The sequence below is a fragment of the Lytechinus variegatus genome, chromosome 3 (assembly GCF_018143015.1).
Source record: "Lytechinus variegatus isolate NC3 chromosome 3, Lvar_3.0, whole genome shotgun sequence".
NCBI classification, from domain to species: Eukaryota; Metazoa; Echinodermata; class Echinoidea; order Temnopleuroida; family Toxopneustidae; genus Lytechinus; species Lytechinus variegatus.
The window spans coordinates 72,437,444-72,457,994 of NC_054742.1; the positions used below are offsets into that span (position 1 = coordinate 72,437,444).

Consider the following 20,551-nt stretch of genomic DNA (forward strand, 5'->3'; position numbering starts at 1 on the left):
ACTTTCTGACATTCTTTGATCACAGCACTGTAGACACCACCATGTTCACCACCCTACCCACCAACGAAACGGAACAGGAGATATTCTCCAACATCCAGAACATCTTGGCGCAGATCGACGAGTACTGCTCCCCCGGGGGACGGGGGTACACGACGGCCACGCCCCACAACCAGACCCAAGATTCTGCCGAGGAAACAGATATCCTCACCACGGGAGACACCGGTACCCATCCCACGGAGCCGCCCAACATGCGGTACACCACCTCCCTCTTTGGTACGACGGAGAACGTCCCTTACCTGGACTTCCCCTACCTCGACCCCAAAAGGTAACATCCATAGTTGGAAAGTATAACGTTTAAAAAAAGTGCACTACTATATGAAAAAGATGATGAAATGAAAATCCATATTTCATTGTTCGAAATAGACATGAAATGAATACTCCGAAAATTTGCTTTGCCCAATTAATCTGGCCCGGCAGCCGCTGTGCAGCGCCCAATGAACGAGGCTCTATCCCTTTAATCGATGAATGCCAAACAGGGAGAGCAGCAACTCCAATCTTTCAACGTCTTTTGGTCTGACACGACCGGGGTTTGAACCCCCAAAACCTCCCGGATGTGAGACGGACGCTCTACCAACTGAGCCAACACACACGGTGTTATCAATTAACACATTTAAACGTTACCTCAAGACGCGCCTATACAATGCTTCCTACTCTAATTGTTCCTTATCATTCATTGTATTTGCACTTTTTTCTCTCTCTTCCTTTCACTGCACCTTGAGCATTCTGCAAAGTGGATTCTGTGCATTACAAATCCATCTATTTATTTTATCATTTTTAATAGATTTGTGATTATTTATTGATGTCCGACACAACCTCATTACTGATTTAGAGGTATTTCACAAAAACTTGATTGTTGTACCACCCCCTCCCTCTTAAGAAAAAAATCCAATGAGAAAATATTTTATAAAACAAACCCACGTGGGTTAGTAGGAGAATTTTTATTTCGTCGAATCCCACGTTGTATAATGCCGATTCGCTGTTTATCTCATATGGACAGATTCGTGATCCGATTTTGAAAAAATCGTATTTTGCTCATTTTCTGAAAATGTGAATGGAACATATAATTTTATTTGAGGTTTAAATTAATTGAAAGAAAACTTATATAACCATTTTGAAAGATTGCAAGCCTTTATTTCGGAGTAAAGGCCAAATTAGTTTCAAATCGTAGCCAATCGTACGACTGCTATGACGTCATTACGACTAGATAAATTTGCTTTTATTCTTAGAAAGATGATACCATAGTCATAGATTTAAACAAATGTATTCGTACGATGATTTAGAACATTAAACAGTAAGATATTCCAAGTCTCAATGTTAGCATTAAAGTCTACTAAATTTTATTCTGAAATCGGGTCGCAGACCAATCGTAAGGTTTGCGGTCGCCTTAAGTTCATATCTACTGCTGATTCTATGGGTGTATCACAAAGCTGTTCGTAAAACGATTTTACGCACGACTGGAACATGTTCATGATATCATAAACATTAGACAGTACATTCTATTTATGTATTAACTTGATATTTATCCAGGGATGGTGTGGTTTTGTCTTTTCTTGGTACATACGGAGGACTTACACGGATATACCACAACCCAAATATGGACTACATGTTTCCGTAAGTTTTACATCCATTATTTGCATTAAAATCTAAATATATCTAGTGATTTTATAAAAGTATAACTGTAGTAAGATGTATGAAAAAATCGAGCACCATCCTATAATTTAAAAAGTTGTTTACAGGCGAAAACTTTTTTTTCGAACAATGCAAACTTGTTAATAAAATTTGAATGTTTTTTCACAAAACCACTTTCTTAACTAATTTGGAAATATTAAGATTTGGTAATACACTGTAATCTGTCTGAGTTATTTGATCACTCATAAAAGAGTAGCTTAAGCCAACTTTTTTCTGTATTCTTGTTTCTTCGAATTAATTTCATTTATTTACACCGACAGAGTTCGGAAGATCATCAATTGAATGTGAGTAATGTATACAAGACCAATAGTAGGCCCACTTTCATTTTATCTGCTATTCTAATACACTACATGCTTTCAAAATATATATGTACTTTCTTAATTTTCTTTATTTGTTTTTCTGTTGGAAGTAATATTCTTCTCGAATAATAATGTTTCTGTCAGGGATTTCTCAAGCAAAGATCGGCAAAACACCATCGAAGAGGATTACTTCAGACGACCAGTAGATGAAATCAACGAGGGATTTATATATTCTGTCCCATTCGATACGGATTCGGGTATGCAAAAATAAGCTTTGTATTCAGAAGATATACCCTATTATTTGTATCTACTACTTTTAATTTCTTGCTCAATTATATTGCTATTGACAAGTTTATAAGCCATTTTATAAAATGTTTTCTTAACGATTTTTTTTTCGAATTTCATTGATTACTGTAAATTAAATGGACCATTCTAACATAAATATCCAAAACTCTTCCTTTCGTCATGGTATATTTGTGTGTGCTTTTTAATTTAATGAATGAAAAAGTGTTTTTTCGTATTTGCGCCACTCTCTTTAGTGGCGTATCTAGAGCAATGTGGGCCTCGGTGCCATTTTCACGGACGCAAAAAAGCAAGCAATTTTTTGCTTTAAGAAAAGAAAAAGAAATGCAAGGGGACAGAAAAAACACACTTTAAAATTACTCTTTCGAAGAAACAGTAGCCAATGTCAAAACTTAAAAGGGTGCAGCTTCACGGCCGCTGGCGCAAAATTGAGAAGAGTGCATAATTCTTGAGGTTTGCCCTGGGCGCCTTTTCCCTAGATAATTACATATGCATGCCAATGTGTTGTTTTGTTTCAAGAATTGCAATGAACCATGGATAAGACTACGCATTTTCGTTCTATTTCATTTATCAACAGATTATATGTTTTACAGTGATCCCTTAGTGACTGCAAGCACAGCAATACACGTGAATAAAGACGGTTCCACGTTTGTAACTGCTGGTAAGGCTTTGATGTAGTAAATCTCAGATCCATCCGAATAACAAGTTTAGTAATCAGAATGATAATTATGATAAATAATTTGTTTGTTTATATAGTGCTTTTTGGAATATTTAAAGCGGATTCTTACTTGCGCACATCCTACACGCAATGTATGCCCTTTCTCCACTCTCTAGGGAGCATTCTAGCAACAGTCCCCATGTACTAGAAAATCTTTTGATAACATGTTTAATATTATTCTTGTTTTATTTCTCTTTCATTGTTCAAATAAATTGTGATTGCCATTGCCTTAAATCAACCTTATATAGATTGTTTTATTCTGTATATATCTATCAACGGATTCCTCGTTGATTGATATTTGAATGTAAATAATTCATTATCTAGATATGCGATCTGAATCATCTGATACGACGCGTTTTTGTTTATGTAATATAAGTTTGCAATATAAGAGTTCCAAAGGAGGTATAAAAAGACTAAAACCTGCTACTTCATTTTCCATTTTTCTATATTTCTTCCTTAGCTGCCGGCTACCAATTTCTTGGAAGTGCCTTAAAAGAATTATTTTTCAACATTACAAGCTATCAGGTAAAACAAAAAGCCACTCTTTTTATTTACATACTTTTTGAAAATACTTAAAAGATAATTAATTAATTTTTTAAGGGTTTTATGTTCTAAATTTGTATGAAATGCATCTTTTCATTTTTCTCGAACTATTTCAAGTGTTCCTAAACACCTAGTAAAAATTGCTTCGTTTTGATTACATTTTTACAATATGCATAATCTTAATTTGTGTTACTTTTCTAATTATACTACCTCATTTCAAATCTTTTCAGCAATCTGCATTTCATTGTCATATTGTGTATAATAAATCATTTAATATTTCTTTATTTGTTTGCAGTACGAAGAAGACTGTGGCTATGACTGCACACCGTCGTGTTATAATGACGTAAGGATAGTAGTCTCTGATATCCCTTGTTTGTATCATTATCATGATTATTTATATTCTTTTTTGTGCTAGATTATGCAAACAGATGTCAAAATGATATATTTTCTCTGGTACTTTTACTGCAATTCTAAAGAGAGAGTGTTGGTTTGTTGAAAAAAGGGTTTTCACTCTCAAATGAAGACAAAAAAGTGTGTGTGTGTGTGTGTGTGTGGGGGGGGGGGTGCTTCCAAATATACGTGATTTGGCTCAAATCATCTTTACAATAACTCCACATTTCCCAGGGCCGTGGACGAGTGTGGATTGCCTGTACATTTTACATGCCATGCTAGGTCGATAGTATATTTCACTATCTTATACAGACGTGTATTCGAATATCGAAATATGTAATAAATTGTAATTTCGTATGTTTCTTTTATTTTGCTAATAGCTTTTGTTTTTCCTTGATAATTATTTTTATACAGAGTGTAGAATGCTTCCTTATCGACAATAATGGATACATCGTCGTTTCGAAAGACGAGGGACAGGTAACTATATTTTACCATGTATTATTTATCCCTACAGTTTTTATAATGGAGGAAAAATTTTCATTAAATCTACTGTTATATACATGCGATATTATAGGCTGTTAATTGATTAACAGGAAATCATTCTAGATTTTACAAGTCTCATATCTATGCTATTTCCATCAGTTTCATCGGTGAACGGTACATTGTGGTGAATTTACATTAATTAATACAAAACTAATGCAGCACGAATTTTCTAAAATGAATATGTAAGAACAAAGAAGTATATAATGATAATATTTTGATAAGTATAAGGCAGATTGATTTATTGGATTGACATTGTTTAAGGTCTTATCTTGGATTCATCCCTTAATCTAAGTAATTTAGATTTTACATGAAACACGCAGTTTTAGCGAATTTCATTTACTGAACATATGTGATTTATTAACTATTTGATTATTCACGGCTAACAAAACAACAAGAACAAGTGAATTGCGATTTGTCGTGGCTTTAATGAAAATAGAGATGAATGTGCATCTTTACCAATTCTGCTTTTTGTGTACAGTGTATGAATATCATCACATATACATATACCGATAATGTCTGTAACCAACCGATACCCTTGTTTAATAAGCTCCTCGGAGAGGGGTTAAACCCCCGGCTAGAAGGCCCCCCTCGTAAGTTCTTCAATGTTTAAAATTCATGGCTGTTTTCCCACTGGTTCCCTGCTAGCCGGACCGGAATCCCAGCACAGCTATTAATTATGAGCTATCGGTGGATTACAGATGACATAAATATAGCATATAGAGATATATGAATGCCCATGACTATAGACCAGCCTGCCCGCCTTTAAGATCAGGTCAAGCTAAGATTAAACTTTAAGCATGACACAATTATTTCAGTTTAACAGCGTTCTCAAACATTTGTATGTACAAATAGGTCCCCCTCACCTAGGTAACGAGTGGGGACCTGCAACTTACATAATAACATAACATAATTGATTAAAATCCACATGCCTGCCCTGGCATGGAAAGGAAAAAAGGAGGTACTTTAATAATGCGCCTCTTACTGAAATCATGCCCCCAGAACTTCAACTGCTTGTTTTTCAACAACACACAAGGCGTCAACACTCCTCCCAAAAACGAGTAAGGGCGAAAACCCGCCTGCCCACTGGCCAAAATAGGACAGGAGGATAAAATTCCCTTACGGCCCACTTATGCACGACGATCGTTGTTAGGATTGGTGTGCGACCAGGTCAAACACCCTCGAATTTGGATTCGTGTTACGCTCTTCTATCAGCCTAGGCTCTGCCTAGATTCTGAAATTAACCATGAAAAGTATACCATCACCCTCCAACTACTTCATACACCATTCATTATAGAGTATCATATAGATTCAACAAATACAACTTCCCTGGAAAATATAAATGCAAAAGTACTTGTACCCCCCCCCCCCCCTAAACACACTTTGCCAAGATCAACTACTGCTGGTATTCAAGCCAACTATAGGTATCCAATTTTCATCCCACTGAAAATATTGAGCCCCTTAAAGGAACTTTAATAAAGGAAATTGAATTCAGAAAGAAATTTGTTTCACCAAACGAAATTCACTAATATGGCCATACTCTGGCAAAGGAAGCAAGGTACGAAAGTATCACTCGTTGTAAATGACCAATGTGTGTTCGTCATTAACATATACATCAATGCAATTAAACTAAATAATATTTTCTTCAATATCTTTCCCCAAAACGATCATTTCTTCACAATTTCTGCCTGAACGGGCAGCACACAACAGATATTTAAAAACCATAACTCAAATCTGACTGATGCGTGAGCTGCTTCCTATACCAAAGGTGGGCAGTATTAATAATAAAATACACCATGACAAAATTACCATACAAATTCACATAAGTATACCAACATACTACGCCTAAAGACCTGAACATGCGGCTGAACATGAAGAAGACTAAAAATTGGGACAATACTTCCGTCTAATTCCTAAGGAGTCCGATGCAGACCCGAGAAATAACTTTATCTGAAATGAAGCCTATGCAATCTTATCAAACATTTCTTCATATATAATGCTCATGGTAGAGGAAAATAAAACATACATAGAAATTATGAATTCATAAACATTTCTTCTCAAATGACCTGAGAAAATTATAATTTCAATCCCCAGATTTTTTCTATAACCATCCATAACTTGGATTTTTATGACAACTCACATGAACGTTTGAGGCATAACCTGCTTCATAGTAATTTCGAATTGACTTCTTCCTTGCAAACAAAAACTAAAAAACAAAATAACATTAAGAATGCACAAGTACAATAAATACACAACCAATATCCATAATATGCAAGAATCCCCCCACGATATATATGTCAACATCCCCCTTAATTATAACTAGAGGATGGTAATGGGGAGGAGGTGGGAATTTTGTAAGCACGCTTTACACATGCACCGTCATCTCTCTTCATTGAAAGCCAAAACGAAAATGAAGCATTCCCCGCACTTTTATCCGCGCATAGCTCAACCGCGGCAAATGTCTGGCATTGTGCCCAAATTCTTTGGCGCGGGCGCCAAAAAGCGCTGCCCCGCCCTTTACGGGTCGGGTCACGAGCCCTTTCTCGGGCAACCACGCCCCCTTTCAAAATCAAAACAAACTAAAATGTGTATTTTGCTAGCCCGCTAATAAATCATTTTAAATCGTCAAGCCGTCTTTAAAATCCATTATTCACGGCTAACAAAACAACAAGAACAAGTGAATTGCGATTTGTCGTGGCTTTAATGAAAATAGAGATGAATGTGCATCTTTACCAATTCTGCTTTTTGTGTACAGTGTATGAATATCATCACATATACATATACCGATAATGTCTGTAACCAACCGATACCCTTGTTTAATAAGCTCCTCGGAGAGGGGTTAAACCCCCGGCTAGAAGGCCCCCCTCGTAAGTTCTTCAATGTTTAAAATTCATGGCTGTTTTCCCACTGGTTCCCTGCTAGCCGGACCGGAATCCCAGCACAGCTATTAATTATGAGCTATCGGTGGATTACAGATGACATAAATATAGCATATAGAGATATATGAATGCCCATGACTATAGACCAGCCTGCCCGCCTTTAAGATCAGGTCAAGCTAAGATTAAACTTTAAGCATGACACAATTATTTCAGTTTAACAGCGTTCTCAAACATTTGTATGTACAAATAGGTCCCCCTCACCTAGGTAACGAGTGGGGACCTGCAACTTACATAATAACATAACAAATTGATTAAAATCCACATGCCTGCCCTGGCATGACCAGAAATACCCAATTATTCTTGGAAAATACGTGTTTCAGGTGGCCTAATTGCCAAATTACCGCCAAACGAGAATATATAATTTATTTATATATGATCGACCGCCAACAAACACGTCAAAATTTTACTCGTATCTACCAAGATATTCAATAAATCTTAGCAACCATTACAGGATCATTCTACTAGTATTCACCAACGTTATTATCCTTAGTGCTTTTACCAGGGGGGGGGGGGGGTACCAGGGAACATTGCTCATTCCTCTATTACAATGTATATCTAGGTTATCCATAACTGACCCCAACATGATTTAATGCATGCATACATTGAACGTAAATGCATGAGCAGCTAAATAACAACAAATGATACATTATGAAAACATAGACACACTGGTGAAACCGGCTCCAGACCAGCCAAAACCTTTATTCATACTATCGGATCGGACGGTCTGGAGTCGGTCACGCCGGAGCGACTAAGGTAAAATGTATAAATACATACTCAACGAAGATATGAAAGACCAACTTTTAACTCACTGATAAATCTGTCCAACCCTTCATCGGCCAGATGTAGGCCATCAGTTCTGTACAGCGAAATGTCATTATGGGATATTGATGGATGCGGTATGGCTTTACCATGAAATCTTGCAGCTAAAGCCTTGGCGTACCTATTGGCCGCCCTTCTCTTTAAGTCCAATTTACCTTGATCTCCTGTACAGCCAGCGGGGTACCAAACCCTCTCCAAAATGTCCGACCACACTATTTGAAATTTGTCCTTATTGGCGTCAAAAAGTCTATACGTCAAACTAGCCAGCTTCTTCTTGGACAGTGCCTCAATGTCATTCGTTCCTACATGCAATACTACTACTGAAGGCTTTGGTTCACTCCGACCCATCTTATCTAACCAATCGCTTACCCCTTCAATTCGTAGCCCCCTTTTCCCAACCAACGGACCGACGTTCCAAGTCCAAGGTCAGCCTCGCCGGTGTTCTTCGCCCTGCGATGTGCCCAAAACACTATCGAGTCCCCTATGATCCACACCACAGGTCCTGTAATAGAAAACAAGAAAAGAGGGCTGGGCAGAATTTTGAAGTATGAAAATTTCCCCCTGAAAGGTCTGCTACCCTTCACCACCCCTTCATCACGGGGTTTTCCCCTCCAAGATACAATGTATGTAATCACATTTTTGACCCCTCCCCTTAATCCTGAAAGCATTGATATTAAACACGTCATTATACCGTTGTAACATTCTCTCTAAAAAGCAGAATGCTCGTAATTGTGTGATATCATTAAACCCTCACTTACTCATTCAATATTAAGCCCAGAGTTATTTCGATGATACATGTATATTGATATCAACATGTACAGGGGGGGGGGGGGGGGTCGTTATGATCAATCTGATGTTCCAAACACCTTCCAATCAATATAGTACTATCCCTTTCTTCCTTTTGTATAATGTAATAATGTATAATGTATAAACACATTCCAACCAATATATAATAATGTATAATGTATAATGTCTGAGCACATTCCAATCAATTTATAATAATGTATAATGTATAATGTAAAATGTATAAGGTATAATGTATAATGTAAAATGTATAAGGTATAATGTATAATGTATAACGTATAAACACATTCCCATCAATATAGTACCATCTCTTTCTTCATTTTGTATAAAGAATGTAATAATGTATAATGTATAATGTATAATATATGATGCATAATGTATAATGTATAATGTATACTGTAACAAGGGCTCCTTTGTAAACAGGCCTCTTGGCACTGAACATACCACCCTGCTTCTGAATAGGGCTGAATAAAATAAAACAATACCATGTAAGCAGATATATTGAGAATTATACACCCAAATATCCAACAACCCATCGGCCACGGCTTTGATTAAAGCACATGTCCTCGTGTAAAGTAAACGCGTTGTGACATTATTGGAAGATAACTTACACCTGATTTTGGTCAAAATGTCAAATAACCTAAAATCATCATTTCATATATATTTTCGTTCTTTTTTTTTTTTTTTTTTTTTTTTTTTTTTTTTTTTTTTTTTTTTTTTTTTTTTTTTTTTTTTTTTTTTTTTTTTTTTACTTAACCATGTCGAGTCTTATATATCTCCGATGTGCACTCGAAACCCAACGCCCCATGCGTTGGATTTCTTCATCCGAGCAACCGGCCATGGCAGCGGTCGTAGCCGCCCCAATACGAAAGGAATGCGATGAAAACATTGCCGCCGGCATATCCCCGTATGTCAAACATCGTTTTATCATGTTTCCAAATTCACGCCTAGTTAGCGGGAGAGCACCATATGAACAAAAGAAGGCTCCACCATTCTTTGGGCGGATTTCTAAATAACGAATAACCGCCATCACAGGGCAGCTAACTGTCCCCAACTCTGGTATCGAAATGGTGCACCCATTTCCCCGCTGGTCAGTCTTTGACTTCCTTAGGAATAATTCCACCCTGCGATGCGGTGCATCGCCAGTTACCCTAACATCTGTGTGCTGCAGAATAGACTCACATCTATGCCTGGACTCTACTGTCAACTCACTAACTCTCAACAAACCATAAAATGCCACTGAAAAAGCAGCAGAGTACATCAAAACATCGTAATGACTACCACAAACATGCCTCAAGTAGGCGAGCATTCTATTTAACACAGACAATGTGATTGGATGCCTAGCATCTCTTCTCAAAGTACTTCGCCTACACCCTTCAATTAACCTTGTAATCGCAAAACTTTTGGTCACATCCTTTAGCCCAGATGAACTCATATAAAATGCCAACCCAGATATGTATGTTTGAATAGTAGACCCTGCATATCCCATAAAGGATAAATAAGAAATGAACTGCGCCACCCATTCTACATTAGGGGGTAGCTGGGGGTCGTATCCGTACACTTTACAAAATTTCACGTATGCCCCCAAGGCAATAGAGTAAGTTGTGTGTGTTCGAGCTGCCCTAGAAGCCATCAGCAGTCGACTTCTCTCGATAGCCAGCTCTTCCAAAGACGGACTGGAACCTCCACGCCCTCCCGGGCGGCCCCCGGTGCTAACGCATGGAACCTCGGCATCTGAAATCGAGATAGTGCATCAGCTATACCATTATCACATCCATGTACATGCCTAGCCCTCAACACTATATTATTGCTTAAACATATAATCACCACCTTCCTCACCAAAACCATAATATCAGGGCATAGCGCCGACTGCTTGTTAAGTACTGCCACCACGGCCTGATTATCACAATTAAACAATATATTCTTGTCCTTTAGCTCCATGCCCCAAATCTCCAAGCCTACCCAAATAGGGAATAGCTCTAAAAAAGCTATAGACCTCCTATCGGCCTGGAAATCAGCAGGCCACCTGGATTGAGCCCACCTGCCTCCAAAGAAAATTCCAAAACCAATGCCAGCCGCCGCATCAGTGAAAAACTGAATTTCCTCGCTTCCAAACCAGCCTGGAGCCCGGAAGAAAACTTGACCATTAAAATGTGCCAAGAACTCCAACCAAACCCGCAAGTCAGCCTTAGCCCCTCTCGTCAACCTAACCATGTGAAAAGGACGCTTAACGCTCTTAGTTAAGTCAATGAGCCGTCTCATGAATGCTCGCCCTGGAGCAATTGCCTTACATACAAAGTTTAGACTACCTACAATCGACTGAATGTCTCTTAGGGAAATTTTTTGTTTCTGTACCGCCCAATTTAATTTCCCTACTAATTTCTCAATTTTGTCCTCCGGTACCCGAACCTGCTGAGAAACGCTATCTATTACCAGCCCAAGATATGACAACTGTGTGGTCGGGCCTTCCGTTTTTTCTCGCGCTATGGGCACCCCAAATCGTTCGCAAATTGCTTCAAAACAATGCATTGCCCGCCTGCAATCCTCCGAGGCAGGGCCGCCTGCAAAAAAGAAATCATCTAAATAATGGACAATATTTTGCGACTTCGCAACTTCTCTCGCGCAAAACTCTAAAAAAGTACTAAAACATTCAAAAGTGGAACAAGAAACTGCGCAGCCCATCGGCAAACAACGATCAAAATAGTAACGACCATCTATATACATCCCAAGCAACTCAAAATCTTTTGGGTGAACAGGCAAGAGCCTGAAAGCTGACTTAATGTCAGTCTTTCCCATAAGGGCACCCCGCCCCAATTGCGTCACAATATCTACCGCCGAATCAAAGGACGAATATGTTACTGTACACTGCCCCTCCGGTATGCCATCATTAACTGAATTTCCCCTGGGTGCCGATAAATGTTGAATCATACGGAACTCCCCTGGGGCTTTTTGGGCACCAACCCCACTGGTGAACACCTCATATTCTCGAAGGGAGGAACAACAAAAGGCCCAACTATCCTACCTAAGTCTATTTCATCCCTCAATTTCTTTTTCAACGCATCCATGTGCTCGAATGCTGATTTCAGGTTTTTAACAACCAATGGGACCCTGTCCCCTTCAAAATGTAATGAAAAACCAAACTTAAAACCATTATACAAGCACTGAGCATGCTCCTGATTAGGATAAGTAGCTAACATGGGCACCAAACGTGCTAACTTAATAGGGGTCGGAGCAATAGACGACACCGCACTAGCCGTAGACCTATTTACTGCCAGCGGGACTGGAACCGGCCCGCCCTTGGCTACACTGCTTAGCCCCATGACCTGTCGCCTGGCAGCGGGAACACTTGTGCTCATAGATGCAAGCTTTGCCTCGCATGCACTTGCCTCTATTAAAGGCAAAGCACACGCCTCGGCTGGGTGTGCCATTGGCTCCGGGTCCCTTTCCTCCGAAGGGAAAAGATTTTTTCGCGCCGTACTCCCCTCTGTAGAACTGATGGCGAGGGGCATGGGGTAAATTGTGGCGCTGCCGCGGACCATTAGAGGCCACCAGCATCAACCACAACTCGGCGTCGACGCTCGCCCAGGATCGCCCGGGTAAACGCGCCTGCTTGCTCCTAAACTGAGTGTCATAGTCACGCCAGCCATAACCTGCAAACGCACGGGCTGCATGCCTTATCAAATCCATATATTTCATGAGCTCCCTGCTCCTTTCCATGTGCTTCTCAGCGTAAATTGAGGCAAATACTAGAAACACCGAAGTCCACTGCTCTACCGACATGATTTTCTTAGCCTTTGATTGAGGTTGAAGTTGCAAACCAAGGCCAGATCCCGATTGACACAAACTCAAAGTGGTGTCACCTACACTCAAGGCCCCAAACTCATCACGTGCATTATTATGCTTAAGGAGCACTCCCAAATCTATATATTCACTTGCCCAAATTTTTTCCTTCAGTGAGATAGCCACTTCCACACCTAGTGGGTCGCATGCGCTAATAAATGGTTCCGGTGCCCCCAACACGGCAGAAAGCCTAGGCGCCTGGGGCTCAGATCTCTCAACACCGACCTCCACTAGATCTAGGCCTAGATCTTCGGCTACCCCTGCCGACCGCGCCGGCACTGAAACTGCTGGCTGAGCCTGCCCCGAGCTACCGGTATCCGACTCCTGTGCTACTATCTCATGCCAAGCAATAGATCTGCCCACGGGCGCCTGGCCTTCCCGCCCCACTAGATCTAGATCTAGCTCTGCCATTTTATCACTAACTTTAGACCTAGGCCTACCACTTTTTTCATCAACATCGACAACTTGAGACTGAGAGGGATTTAACTCACCGCTCCTTCCTGGCCCGTTGTTGCCGCCTCCCAGCCCCAGATCCACACTTGCGGGGGTTGACGTCGCCCGTGGACCTCTCGGCCGACCCGGCCTCCTCTTCGGTGTGTCATCTCCCTTCCTCGCACCTGCGGTCGTTATTTTCTTGGCCTTAACCTTTGGCATGATCAACTCGCGAAACTAGAGTTAGACTCGAAGCTCCGTCACTCAGCCCAAGTCCAATGAATCCTGGATGCAATCACCTCCAAAGTTCAATCAAGCGAACCGCCAAGAAAAAATTCAATCCTGAAGTTGCAAACTGAATCTTTTAGGTCCACAAATCGGCACAGCTAACTTAGTCTTAGTTCTACGGCAACAATTCCTGAGGCTGAAGTCTGAAGACAGTAAAAAACTGAAATCAGCGTCTGTATAATCCAATAAAAAGTATGAATCCTTTGTGTAGATATCCGGTATAGGTAGCTAGACAAATGTCGAAATATCTGCCACCTAGGCCTAGTGTCCAATTCTAGTTGCCAGTGCCGAAAGAAAATTTTCAAAAAATTTTGTAAGCACGCTTTACACATGCACCGTCATCTCTCTTCATTGAAAGCCAAAACGAAAATGAAGCATTCCCCGCACTTTTATCCGCGCATAGCTCAACCGCGGCAAATGTCTGGCATTGTGCCCAAATTCTTTGGCGCGGGCGCCAAAAAGCGCTGCCCCGCCCTTTACGGGTCGGGTCACGAGCCCTTTCTCGGGCAACCACGCCCCCTTTCAAAATCAAAACAAACTAAAATGTGTATTTTGCTAGCCCGCTAATAAATCATTTTAAATCGTCAAGCCGTCTTTAAAATCCATTATTGATATTGAACTACTACATTATTTTTTTTATCTTCCAATATTTATTGAATATATAAATATTATTGATATTGAAAAGTGATAGTGAAAAACTAAAACTATTGATGAAAATTAGAACTATTTGTAGAATTTTCAACAAATGTTATTGAGCTTGGGCACTATTGAAACTATATATCTTTTAACTTATTGATTTTGAATTATTGATGAACTAGGGATATTGAACTTGTTAACTTTCGAACTATTCATATTGATCTATACATTTTCTATTATGCAGGTGGGGACACATTTTGCCATGTATTCACAAAACTTGCGATTATTTGACAAACTTGTCAGCGACAACATATTCCAAGAGTAAGTTTGATTTCCATCCAATCTCAAAATCTGGAACCCCCGCGCTCTCGAATATCATAATTATTTGAGAGAAAGGTTCTTGTAAGATACAATGAATCATTATTTAAAATGATTTAAAGTTTGACCTATATCCTTATACCACCATTTGTTACTTATAAGATTTATTTCACAGGAGCTCACAATTCTACAAGCTTGCTTTTATTTAGATCTCACCAAATTTATTTTTACTTGAATTTATTTAAAACTTGATTATTTTCCATTAGTTTGTTGTTGTATATATTCCATTGGTTTAGCTTTCTTTTTTATAATGTGAAAAAAATGTCAAACGAGAATATGAAAATAAATGACACCAACATTTATATTTGATATGAATGGGCGTGAACCATCTGTAATTTTGTCTTCTTCGTTAGCACTTCCCCTGCATTGGTAAACAATATAGTTCCCTAAGGTTTTTAACCTCAACTACCCGAAAAATCTTCATTATTTTGTGAAAATCCGAAATACATGTATTTCGTATTTTATGTAATGAAATAAAAGAAATAATAATAATGAGTCGGGGAAACAATCAGTTCCCTAGTGGCATACTGCCTTTGCTGTAAAAAAAAGTAATACGGTTATTTTGTGAAATTAATTGAAAATTCCAAATGTCACAAATTTCTTATTTGATGAAATTTTCAGCGAAATACTGATTCAATTTTCTTAATTTATTCAAATCAACTACGTGTTGGTTTAACTTTTGTCTTTTCTTAAACAGACATTATATGCATATCACTTTGTTTTTTATCATTTCAAAGTCTTCATGTGTCATTGATAATCATGCACCAAATGTTTATCTACGATTATTAATAATAAGATTCTCCATTTCTTCACAGTTCCTTAGAAATGTATTCAAAAGATTGTTACGAATTTGTTTTTCCATTTTTTTTTCAGAATAACAGTAGTAGATTACCAAGGAATGTGTGAGCGTAATTTCACCGTAAGCGCCGCACCAACACTTCGTAACGTGAGTCTGGCATATAACGTCTTTTACTTGAAAAAAAAAATAAGATAAGAAGTAGAAGTATTTATCGTCTATCTACAAATCAAATGAAAATAGTGGAATGAGCGTATCCAGGAGGACATCGTACTTGTGTTTGGCATCATATAGCCAAATACAAAGTCATGCAGACTTCTTACATCTTACGATGTATACGGGCTGACCGCCTGATGCTCATATACTGTACGATGTCCGTGCGCTGATCGTACGATGACCCTACGATGTAATTAATTTGGAAACATTTGTGAAACTCTCCGCTTAACAAATTCATGTGATGATCGTGAATCCATACGAATGTCTTACGGACATCATATGCCACCATAAGAAGATCGTACGATCGGCAAAATGCGATCACCCTCGGCCACCCTACGACGACCGTAAACCAAATGTAAGCGGGGCATAAATCATAATCAGAAAAAACCGCGAAAAAAACTCCGACAATATTTTTTTTCACTACTATAATAATAATATACTCATTTATATAGCGCAGAAACTATGTGCATATATTCTACTGCACTATCCATGTACAATGAACACTTGTAATAGACTTCGCGCTGAGAGCTTGCCTGGGCTATCTTCTCTGAAGTCACCAAGACTTAACTATATTTCCTTATTGAAAGAGTGCATTGTTTTCAAGTGTTAAGTTATGATGTGCCATAGATTCAACTCGACCATGATTGAGCAATTCTGCTTCGGATTTGATGATCTTTTTCGAATATGATTTTTTTGGCTTTCTGGCTATGTGAACAAGAAAGAAGGTATAAGTAGACATCTTAAAATGCACGTCATTCAAATTATGTTGAGAAGTTCTTCAAGTAGTAAGTATGCGAGTGGAATGTTGGATGACCTAAATGATTACAATGAAGCTGCACGTTCTTCCTTTATTGCTATCTAATGCTATTCACTGTCTGTCCATCTGATCACGATTTCTATACATATTACTTATCATGTCGTGTTTTTTTTTATCTCGTTTGCAGACATTATCTAATATCATGTCAATGTTCACTTGGCTGGCCAATCAATTCATAGTGTAAGTATGAATATTATTTTCTTCTGATATTATCCAGCTTTAGATTTACAACGTAAATTCTGAAATGCACTGATCTTCTAAGAAAAAAAAAAAATGAAAGCTATTTGAATATAAGAGAATAATTAAATTCATTTCATTGTGTTTTGTTGTATGAGGATGTGTGTAATTTATGTGTTGATTGTATTTTATTCAGTGTGACTAAATATGATTTATTATTGCATTTCTTCATCAGCTTCCTAAGCCATGCGAGTATGTACGATTGGCTGATATCAACATTTTTACCTGGAGGTAAAGTATTCACAAGAATCCTTCTCTTGCAAATACTGATTTCATTCATTCTCTAATTGTAATTTAAAAATAATAATAGGCAATTTTTAAAAAGCGCTTTTCCCGGAATGGCTCAAAGCACGTTACAGCATATTATTACCCCGGTCATTGGATTCATTTCAATCCCGCACGAAAGGTGCACAATTTCCACTCCCTGGGGAGCATTCCTTGCATTCATCGCAGCCTCATTATGGCGCTGGAAAATTTCAAACATACAACATCTTTCGCATCCCACCGGGTACCCATTTAGCACCTGGGTCAGAAGTGGCAAAGTGTGGATTAACGCCTTGCCAAATTTTTATTTGAAATACATCAAACAAATCTTTGCAAGGCTGACAAAACTTGCATTGTAGGCGGATAACTCCTTTTTCCTGATTTACACAAATCATGATAGCTTGTTGCAAACAAAGTATAGCCTGAACAGAAAAGTGACAGTGCCTTAGATATAATTTACAGTAATCAATGTCAATTCAAACTTTTAGAATCTTTATGTCATCTCTGATATTTTAACAAACAAAAACGGCCTGAAAGAAAAAAACCAATGTAACTATATATATATATTGTTTTAACATCATATTTCATTTCTTCATCATATATAACATGTGAAAACAATATATAACATGAAATCGTTCTCATAATTGATTAAAAATTCATACATAAACATTTCTACTGGATTATTCCAAAAGTAAACTTTTTGAAAAAATTGTAGTGAATCTATACACATTTCTTTGATAATTTCTAATCACAAAGGGAATAGTGATAACAGAACAGAATCTTCTAAAAATATATATGAATAGAATCATTTTTTAAAAAAGCAAACGCACTTTAAATAAATCGCAAGTTGAACATGATTTGTTTTTTCATTTACAATAAAAATCAAAATATTGGTACGTTATTTCAACGATTGTCTATTTTTCATATATATGTATATACCACTGCTTAGTTGTAGGTTGCTACATGTAGGTTATAGTAAATATACATATTCTTTGTGTTTTTACAGATACCTTAGCTGAGAGAGTATGGTTTGACCCGTGTGAACACGAGTATACATTTTATGTCGCAAATAAAACTGGTAACATCGTGGGAGGCCAGCTGTATGGTTCCTTCCAAACTTCTTGTACCGACTGCACCAAGTGAGTATGAAATAGATGTGTGTGTGTGGGGGGGGGGTTGAATGGTTTTTCATCGACTGGGGTCATTTTTAAACAAAAGTACCTTACTTTAATTTTAGGGGTTTCTTAATGTTGCTTTTATTTCACCTTATCAGGTGCATATTATTAGAATAAACAAAAGTATATATTGGTTGGCGCCTAATTCCACTGCCATATAGATGTGGGTACTTGGGGGTATTTTAAATATGACCGAGAAAATAAAAGAAGGATAAATTGAGAAAAACCTGCCCCCTGTAAAATTGTGCTCTTTACGCCTCAGGGAACTGGCACTGTTTTGTGATAAGCTATCGATGTGATTTGAATCTGATATCCTAGTAACGAATACATAGCTTCCTATGAGTCATGACCTATGTAGCTAAAATAAGGTAGCTAGATGCAGCCCCTGCCCCTCCTTAAAAAAAACCGGCCATGAAATTTGAGCACTGTAACTTTTTATTATTACTTGAAAAGAACCTAATCATCCCGAACAACCACTAGTCTGCCGTACAAAGTCTTTACTCGAGTTAAGGGTCTGAATTTGCAGCCTATTATGCCTTGCGTACTGACGGCCCCCTCTCAAAAGAAACAGCAAGTTTTATTTGTGCTAGTCTTTGCGTGGAGACCCAGTTGTTGATCAAATTTTCAATCAGGGTCTCCACCTGCAGACTAATAAACACTTTTTCACTCTTCCTCTCACTCAGGTCTTTCGGTGTGCAGCCAGTGCCTTATTCTAACCTCCTTCTAGTCATCCAGGACAGAGATTGTTCCTGCAATGCGAGAAACAGCATTCAACTGGACCCCGAAGAAGTGATTTACAATGAAACAGCCTGGTGCCAAAGACTACGACAGTTCAAAACGAGACGGAGACCCGATACGTGCTTCAAATACGATCCAAATGTTTGTATTCCTTGTTTTGTTTTTGATATCGTTATTGATCATTATAAATAAAAGAGGCTCCCAAATTACACATTTATACTAGACATTTAATAAAAGGAATATTGCACAATTCTCAGTTTAATCCTTATAATTATTTGCGTCTGATTCGATGTAAAATGACAAAGGAATTGAGAGAGATATAACAAAACATTATAAGAAAAGGCATATGACTCGCATGAACAATGTCTGATATTTAGTTCAGTTAAATGTTGATGAAGTACCATTATTTTTTCCTCCAGTCACCCAGTTACTGCCTTCCCCCTCAAAATTCTCAGTTCACTTTTATTTCTTTAGAACCCCTTCTGTAGGGGTCCCCACCAAGGTTTCCCGAAGTGAATGGTAAAAGGCTTCAGTGAACTCTTAACGCGACCGCACAGTGAACTCTTAACGCGACCGCACACCTTACGATTGGTCTGCGACTCAATTTTGGATAAAACGTAGTAGAATTTGATGCTAATATTGAGACTTAGAATATCTTACTGTGTAATGTCCGAAATCATTGTGCGAATACTTATGTTCAAATCTATGACTATGCTATCATCCTTAGAATAAAAGCAAATTTAATATCTAGTCGTAATGACGTCATAACAGTCGTTCGATTGGCTATGATTTGAAACTAATTTGGCCTTTACTCCGAAATAAAGGTTTGCAATCTTTAAAAATGGTTATGTTACTAATCTTTAAATTAATTTTAACCTCAAATAAAAAAGATATGTTCAATTCACATTTTCAGAAAATGAGAAAAATGCGATTTGTCCCAAAATCGGATCATGAACAGTCGTAAGATGTGCGGTGGCCTTTAGAATAGCCTTTGGAGTCAACCTATGTTCAGTCACAAGTTTCATTGAAAGAAGATGAAAAGTCCCTTCACAATGCTTTTAGTTCTAAATCAATATCATTTCACCTTCCACGTACTCGTACGTTATTTGCTCAAAGAACAATTGTATTCGAAGGACCAAGGCTTTGGAATATTCTTCCAAGCGAAATAACTAGCTGTTTATCTCTAAGTATGTTTAAATGTAAACTGAAATCATTTCTTTTGTCCAGTTATGGACACCGTTAAGACGCACTGGCTGAATATATGTAATATATTTGATTTGTACCTTTTTAAAGGTATAATGTGGTATAGTTTTTTATTTATTTATTTTTTTCATTCTTCGCTCATCCCCCTCCTATATTTCACATTGTTCACTTTTCCTCTAATTCTTTACCCTTGATTTTGTGCTAATGTTTGGCTTTTCCTTTGTAGTCTAATTATTCTTTAGTGTCCGATCTCCTTACGAACTTCATAATTACTTTAAGGAACCTGCAGACACTACAAGCTCTGCTTTTCATGCAGGTTCCTTCATATTTCACTTTATTTACTGCCATTATCTTTGTATTTTTCTATGTAACCAAATGTATTTCTTGTATTATGTTATTATTTTGTTATCTTGTGAAGTATGAAAAT

The 20,551-nt window shown here is 38.1% G+C and overlaps 1 protein-coding gene across 2 annotated transcripts in view; it reads left to right on the plus strand.

Moving 5' to 3' along the window:
• The window catches only part of LOC121411878 (voltage-dependent calcium channel subunit alpha-2/delta-3-like), a 105,686-nt gene that overhangs the window by 81,990 nt on the left and 3,145 nt on the right, over window positions 1–20,551 (plus strand). For both annotated transcript variants that reach the window (XM_041604764.1, XM_041604765.1), the window contains 13 exons: window positions 26–325; window positions 1,588–1,671; window positions 2,193–2,305; window positions 2,929–3,012; window positions 3,530–3,594; window positions 3,908–3,955; window positions 4,417–4,479; window positions 14,545–14,621; window positions 15,552–15,624; window positions 16,635–16,687; window positions 16,920–16,975; window positions 18,015–18,147; window positions 18,867–19,062. In XM_041604764.1, coding sequence (XP_041460698.1) covers window positions 26–325; window positions 1,588–1,671; window positions 2,193–2,305; window positions 2,929–3,012; window positions 3,530–3,594; window positions 3,908–3,955; window positions 4,417–4,479; window positions 14,545–14,621; window positions 15,552–15,624; window positions 16,635–16,687; window positions 16,920–16,975; window positions 18,015–18,147; window positions 18,867–19,062 — 1,345 coding nt within the window. The remainder of the gene's footprint in view (window positions 1–25; window positions 326–1,587; window positions 1,672–2,192; window positions 2,306–2,928; window positions 3,013–3,529; window positions 3,595–3,907; window positions 3,956–4,416; window positions 4,480–14,544; window positions 14,622–15,551; window positions 15,625–16,634; window positions 16,688–16,919; window positions 16,976–18,014; window positions 18,148–18,866; window positions 19,063–20,551) is intronic.